Raw genomic sequence first — 8,022 nt, forward strand, 5'->3', positions numbered from 1 at the left:
GTATTTGTTTTGTTAGGTTGCAAGTTCGAAACATACATATAACATTTTTAATTTTATTTTTAATCGTTTTATGTTTATGGGTTGGTCAACCCACAATCCAACCCAAATATCCATTTAATTTTTTATATATATTCAAATAAACCACATCTCTCGACCCAGCAATCCGGTCACTTTAAAAATTAAACATCATTATATATATATATATATATATATATATATATATATATATATATATATATATATATATATATATATATATATATATTAGTTAGTTAAAAAGTTGAACTTATATTATTAAAATGTCTCGCGCTAATCAAATTTGGTGTTGAATTTAAAATATAAAGTGTTGTTAGCCTAGTTAGTTAATATGTTGTATTTATTTTGTTAGGTTGCAAGTTCGAAACATACTTATAACATTTTTAATTTTATTTTTAACCGTTTTAAGTTTATGGCGGGTCAACCCACAATCCGACCCAAGTATCCATTACTCTCACATATATATCCAAATTAACCACAGCTCTCGACCCGACAATCCAGACGACCACATATATCGAACAAGACATTAGTTATGACAAAGTCCGGTTGTTCGACAAGTTGATAAATTTCATCTAAAACGAACATATAAGTTTTTGTTGGTCGAGATTTAAGACCGGTGATGTTTCATCTAAAATGAAATAAACAAATCTTTTTTTAGGTTGAGTAATATAAAATAAAGTTGGGAATTTCAGTTATAATAGTTATTGTTTAAAATTGCACTCTTCACCATTAGACATGACATATTAATTGCCTTAATTATTTTTGTTTGTTTATTTCAGAATTTGAACAAAGAAACAAATTATAAATTTATTTAAAATCATTTTATGAAGTAAATTTGAATATTAATTTAAATTTAATAATATTATAAAATATAATCTAATTATATATTAATAAATTTAATAGCGTTTTTAGTTTAAACCAACTGTATATGTTATCTATTTTGGTCAATTTATAACAAAGTTAGTTGAGACAAAAAAAAAATGAAATGAAATCTATTTACTCGAAGAACAACTTCAACATTACAGTGAAAATAAGATTTAAAATAATTAATCCAACCTTGACACATCTCAAAAATACATAAACGGATTTCATATACAAATTAAATATGAAATAATTTATTTCCTAATATATATATATATATATATATATATATTTACTTTACTTGGTTGAGGATAAATAGGATTAAAGATAAAAGAAATATGAAAATGATCTATTCATCATGACATTCTTTAATTCTTGTTTTTGTAGACGGTTGACCATTTCTTTCTTATCTATCTTTCTTTCAGCCCTTTTAAGGCCATCTTTTTTTTTTCTTTCTCTTTTACGTGCACCCCTTTTTGTTTTTAGGTGTTAAAAGCCAAATTCTATCACTTTTGATTTTGCCCTACCCTTTTCATTCCACACATAACTTTACCTTTATAAAATATGTCCAATTTGGCCCTCCAACCATCACTAATTGCACGATTTACATGAAGTTTTGGATGAAATTTGACATTGAAATAGTATATAAAGATGATAGAAAGAAATACTCATTTGAATTTTTGTGACCTCGTTAAAACCCTACAACTTTTGTAATCACTGGAAATTAAGTTCTCATTTATTTGGCTCAAGTTTAATTCTTACTTTAAAATAAATTTAAAAAGGTCATATAGGAAATGTTCATAATTGTCAAAAGTAAACTCAAATAAAATAATAATAACACATCCTAAATTTAAGATAATTATCAAGATTTTTTATTGTGTTCCTAAATTATTATTAACCAAATACATCAAACAATTCGACATATTTTTCAAATTGAATATCTCATAAAATAATAAAGTATGGTATGGATTCACAATTACCAAATTAAAATTGATAGGTAAACTAATATAGAAAGATACGATTATCATTTTTTTTCTCATCATAGATTTATATTTGGTCTGATTAATATGTGTCAAATAACACTTTTTCCTTCTAAAATTAAGATTGAAATAATATAAAAATTGTGGTCTAGAATAAAATAAAAAATCAAATAAGAATATCTGTTTTGATATGAACTTAACACTGAGCTCGAATAATTGTAAATTTGGTCAAACCAAACAACAACTAGTATATATATGTAAGATCTTGATTTGTTAACACTTAATTAATTAAATGTAATTGATTTATCACTTAGTGGTAATTATGTTTTTGTAAAAGGAAACCAACATTATTATTTCCTTTATCCTTTTGATTCTAATTTGATGGGACTAAACTCCTTGATAATTGTACGATTAGATTAAACAAATATTAAAATTTGAATTTTTATAGTATTTTCCCTTAATTATTAGAATAATTTATTTCAATAATTTTATTTAATATAATTTATTATAGACTTAACCTTAAGGACATAAACGGATCTATAAAGGGGCTCGGTAGGCTCTATCTTTTTTTATGGTTCAAATTTGAAAACCCGCTAATCTCTTAAATTTTTTTAATATAATTCACTATTTTTGTAATTATTAAAAAAATGTTAAAACTTACTTTTATTTACTCGTTTTATTCAGAATTTTATCGTTATTTTTTAAGTTCACCAATTTTTTTCTTCTAACCACCCCAACTCTAAATCTTGGATCCGTCCCTACTTAATGGTATGTTTGAATGAGTGTAATTGGAATTAGAATTGACATTGAAATTCTAATTTCATAAGAATTGATCCTTGGAAAATTATAAAATTATAATTTAATTTGAATTTTTTTATTTTAAAAAATAATATAATAAAAATATTTTTAATATATTATATATTTTATTAAAATATTGATTTGACACAGCTAATTAAGATAGCTCAAATGTTAATAATTTTTTTAAAATTTTATTTTCATTAAAAAATTATTGATTCAATGTGTTAATTTTGTAGATTAAAAAAATAATACCGCTGGTAATTATATCAGTTCAAAAAAACAATAATAATAAATTATTTTGTTTAAAAATAATAAAAAAAATAAAAAATTTAGAATTATAATTCTAAGCTAAAAAGAGTAGAATTGAGAATTATATCAATTTAATTGAAAATTTAATTCTTTTAATATTAAAGAATTTATTAAACATAAGAATTAGAATTGGACACCTAATTTTAATTCTAATGTTAATTCCAAGATTAATAAACACACCCTAAATGAATAAAAAGGTATCAAAATAAACTCAATATCCTATTAAATAAATTTAAGAGTTTGTTAAGCGATGAAACAACTCTTCAAACTTATTAAGGGTCATGATAAATGAAATTGACATTCAAATTCAAATTCTATTATGATTGACATTAAATTATAGTTCAATTAATATATTTCAAAAATTATAAAATTATAATTAAATTTCAATTTTTATGTGAAAAATATCGATTTAATATATTAACTTTCAAAATAAAATTAAAAATTTTAAAAAAAATATTACGAAATATTAATTTACTAAGTTTAATATATATATATATATTTTAACCTCCTAACTTCAAATTAAATAAATATCGATTTAACACGTTAATTCTGTGGTAAATAATAAAATATTTTATTTATAAAACATAAAAAAAATAAATATTTAAAATTATAATTTAAATCTAGAAGGAATGGAATTAAAAATTATAAAAACACATTCTTTAATTTCTATTAGAATTCTAATTATAATTTTTAATCTTAAATATTCTACTAAACTTAAGAATTAGTATTAAATAGTCTCAATTATAATTATAATTCTATTTCTAATTATAATGTTATTAAAACACACTTTAAAAATAATGATACATTTGAAATTTGTAGAAAATGATAAATGATGTGTCATTTTGTGAGTTAATTAAAAGTTTAATAATTAATATAAGTTTTAAATTTTCAATTCAATCATCCAATCACACATAATTATTCAAAAAAAAAAAAAAAAATTACTATATACATCTATCACAACCCCACAAAACCCATCATCAAATATTGCTGATCCAATCTCTAACCTTAAATCTCGTTACACTATCAAGATTACCAAATTTTATAATAAAAAATTCTAGTTAGAGTGTGGCTAATTTTCATAAATTTTGACTAATTCATTAAGAAACTTAAATAATAATTAAGCTTAACATTACACTTAAAATAAGATTAAAATAAATAAATAAACTTCAAATTCGATTGACACTATAAACCCCTTTGTAGCATTGTCCTCAACTAGAAAATTAAACCCGAACCATAAAATAAAGAAAGCATATATTAAAAGTGCTAATATTGTTAGTTTTGATTTGAATATGAATAAAGAAATGGCCTTAAAATCTCTCCAACTTTTATTTTACTGTAAAGAGGATAAAAAGCCCATCTCTCTTTTGCATAAAGGGTTCATCTTCCATTTGTCAACTTTACCAACAGGGGAAGAAAGAAGTTCATCTCTGTGTAAGTAATTTCTGTCTTATGTCTTTCTTTCATTCTTCCTTAATTTGATTCATGTTTCTCAATGATTCTAAATGAGACAAAGCTTTTGTATGGATCATCTTCATAGAACCTCTCAATCTTTCTTTCTGTATTATTACCTGTTAACTAAAATGGCAGAATAGATATGGAATTAGAAGTGAAGAACAGTAGTGTGGATAAGAAGATGATGCTAAACTCCAACGAACAGCATAGTTTGGTTAAAGAGGTATGTATCTATGTATGGTATTCATCAATATAGAATTTCCAGACCATTTTAATTATGATCCTAACAAAAGTATGTTGTTGTTTCATTGTAACATGTGAAAATTCTTGTCAAAACTTCTAACGAATTCAGCACAATTTCTCCATCTTCAATGAAATAGTTTTGTATATTGCAGGTTCTAAAGCTTGAGAAGCAATTGGAGGATCAGTTTGCTGTTCGTATCGCGCTGGAAAAGGCATTCGCATCATGTCCTCATTCTGTTGATCATATCGATAAAAACCCAATTGCAAAGGTTCCATCTTCCTTCTTTAGAATCAAGAAAATTTGGAATATTTTGGGATCATGATTTCATTTGAAAATGGTCCAAGTAAAAATTGAAAGTTATTCTACTTGTTATGGAACTTTGTTTGTGAAAAATGTGTGAAAGTTGATTTAATCATGGCTGCAGCCGGTTATGAGTCTGATCAAAGAGATCGCGGCTTTAGAAATGGAAGTGATACGTTTGGAGAAGCATCTGTTAACACTATACAGGACGATTACATTCGATCATCATAAAAAGAACAAGAAAACAAAATTTTCAGATCTTATAAAAATCTCTTTAGAAGATGGCGACGATAATATGAATTACAAGATTATGGATTCGGGTATTTATCGAAGCTTATCTTCTCTATCGCAAGGCTCGGCTTGTTTGTTAAACACTTCTCCATTGGAAAATCTTGCTCTTCCCATTGATCCTTACCATTCCTTGCCTCTGTCAATGCTTGAGGTAAAACATCTTAGAATTAAACTTATTCCTACTTCTTTTATGCCTTTAGCAACATTTTTATTTTTAGGATTTAGCGACAATTCTAGCGACAAAACCTGTAAAAATTGAAAATGTCTATTTCAAATTGGACTGGAGAAATTAGTTTTAAAATAAGGGAATAACATTTATTGTTTATAGTGTGTGGTTATGAGTATGATACATTCCTTTTTAACAATTTTTTTTTTCAAACTACAATTGAATGGATCAATAAACTAATTTGTATATAAAAAAATTTAAATGTAATTAATTATGGTGAGATCTTATGTCTTTCGAGTTTTTTTCCTTAAGTAAAATATCATGAATTTTTTTCGAACTGTAACAGCGTACAAATGACTCAAGTTTAGGCCTAAGAATCCACGATCAAGCAATGGAGAAGGCGAATTGGATTTCAGAGGAAATGGTAAAATGTATATCGAGCATATATTGCGAATTGGCAGATTCGCGTTTCTCTGGCCAAGAATTTCCTTCCTCTTCGGCTTCATTTTCATCAGAAAGTGATTCATCTCCCCCATGTCACATAGGAAGAAGAACAAATGAATATAGCTCAGTAATTGAGATCAATTTCATTAATAGAAATGAACAAAAACTAAGAGGGGTAAGGCATATGTTGTGGAGTTACAGGTAACTAATTAATTAATCATCTTTTTTTTCTCTTGAAAACCATTGGGATACCAAGAAATAACGACAGTAAAATCGTCTAAATATTATCACAGATCGCTCGTTTCTCAATTGGAAAGAGTTGATCCTATGACAATGAAGCACGAGGAGAAGTTGGCGTTTTGGATAAACGTGCACAACGCCCTTGTGATGCATGTAAACACATTAACTTGAATAAACAAATTAGTAAGAAAATGAATTTTGGTAACTAGTTTAATGCTGGAAGTTTTTACGAGTTTTCAGGCATATATAGTTTATGGGGTACCTCGAAATAATATGAAGAGAACATCCTTGATACTTAAGGTGAGTTTGATCCATTGATTTCATTTGAAAACATTGTTTTTTATAAATATTTTAGTTATCGGATTTCAACATAAATGGTCCAATCGAAGATTGAACTTAATGAAACACAAATTTAAAAAATTATTGTTGATTTCTCTAATGTGTTTCTAAATGAAGTCATTTCTTCGATGAGATGGATCTCATTGCTCATTGACTCTCTAGTCTTGTTTTCCTCTTGATGTTTCCTGTTACTTTTGTATTTCTTTCGTCGCGAAATTTTTTAATGAAATGAATGAATTTTTGTTTAAAATTCTAAGGCTGCCTATAACGTCGGTGGACATACGATCAACACTGAAGTGATACAAAGTTTGATCCTCAATTGTCGATTGATTCGTCCAGGACAGGTATATTACCATGATGTATTTTCATTTTCTTTAGCTTTTTAGATTGTTTTGTAAAAACATCAATAGACATTTATTATTGTTGTAGTGGATTCAATCCTTATTTTTAAGGAAGACAAAATTTAAGGTTAGAGACACCCGAAAACAGTTTGCAATACAACACCAAGAACCTCGCTTGTATTTTGCGCTTTGCTCTGGAAATCGTTCTGATCCTCAGATTCGCATCTTCACACCAAAGAGAGTGTTTGAGGAGCTTGAATCCGCAAAAGATGATTATATCCAGGCTAACATAGTAATTCACAAACAATGTAAGATTACTCTACCAAAGATTTTGGATTTATTTGCGAGAGATTCTTGTTTGGGTCCTGCCGGTTTTGGAGAAATGATTTGTCCATTTCTGCCCAATTATGTGAGGAAGAATATGGGAGGTGGGAAATTGTGGAAAAGGATTGAATGGATTCATCACGACTTCGCCTTTCGCTATATGATCTCTAAAGAACACGTCAAATAAATTGGAACAACAATTAATGGATCGCGAAAAGAATGGAACAAGATTGGATTGTTTAGTTGTTGATTTTCTTTAGCCTACAAAAGCTTAATTATATATGGTTTGATCATTTGTAGTGGCATTCATTGTCAATGAAATCTCATTTTCTTTCCTTAGAAAAGAAAGATGTGCATTTATTTGAGAGAATTTTTTAAAAGGGTTTGATGGTTATTTTATTGAATTTCTTTTCACATCTATCATTTTAAATATATGTTTTTTTAATTAGAATAAAGTTAACCAACTAACATATACCTGTGTAAAAGTTGAAAGTAGTGTCTAACCGATCCAATATCACAATTTGATTTATATTTAAAAACACTTTAAATTACTGTTGGGTAAGAAAGTTAAAATATCAATTTAATTCTTAAAATTTTAAGAATAAATTAGTTTAACAATTATAATTTTAGGTAAATCATTTAAATTCTTACAATTTTATCCATTTATAAATTATTTTAATTTTATAATTTTATATGACGAAGGAGAAGATTTTATTTACATATTTAACTTTTTTTTAATTAATTATTCAAATAATTGAACTCTTAGTCTTGTAATTATAATTTTTTTTAGTGTCATTTGGTCGTTATTATTTTTAAAATTAATTTTATATTAAATTATATATGTATAAATAATAATAATAATAATAATATAATTAATATTCTTTTACAATAAACTAT

The 8,022-nt window shown here is 25.9% G+C and overlaps 1 protein-coding gene across 2 annotated transcripts; it reads left to right on the forward strand.

Annotated features, from left to right (window-relative positions):
• The first annotated feature begins 4,385 nt into the window (after positions 1–4,385).
• Positions 4,386–7,466, forward strand: LOC124915270. 2 transcript variants are annotated; one of them, XM_047456934.1, is made up of 9 exons: positions 4,386–4,415; positions 4,592–4,659; positions 4,832–4,948; positions 5,105–5,422; positions 5,784–6,082; positions 6,175–6,274; positions 6,362–6,421; positions 6,718–6,804; positions 6,890–7,466. In XM_047456934.1, exons 2-9 carry the CDS (start codon positions 4,618–4,620, stop codon positions 7,310–7,312), a joined length of 1,446 nt encoding a protein of 481 aa, XP_047312890.1. In that variant the 5' UTR covers positions 4,386–4,415; positions 4,592–4,617; the 3' UTR covers positions 7,313–7,466. The 2 variants fall into 2 exon arrangements, with proteins under 2 accessions (XP_047312890.1, XP_047312298.1); XM_047456342.1 differs by having other exon boundaries at positions 4,404–4,415; positions 4,572–4,659.
• Positions 7,467–8,022: the final 556 nt, after the last annotated feature.

This window comes from Impatiens glandulifera, chromosome 1 (genome assembly GCF_907164915.1).
Source record: "Impatiens glandulifera chromosome 1, dImpGla2.1, whole genome shotgun sequence".
NCBI lineage: Eukaryota > Viridiplantae > Streptophyta > Magnoliopsida > Ericales > Balsaminaceae > Impatiens > Impatiens glandulifera.

Bases quoted from the DNA above. Each gene is read 5' to 3' on its own strand.
- LOC124915270 (XM_047456342.1), top strand. From the start codon at position 4,579: ATGGAATTAGAAGTGAAGAACAGTAGTGTGGATAAGAAGATGATGCTA. The intron at 4,949-5,104 runs GTTCCATCTTCC...TCATGGCTGCAG, and splicing joins ATAAAAACCCAATTGCAAAG to CCGGTTATGAGTCTGATCAA. The intron at 6,083-6,174 runs GTAACTAATTAA...ATATTATCACAG, and splicing joins CATATGTTGTGGAGTTACAG to ATCGCTCGTTTCTCAATTGG.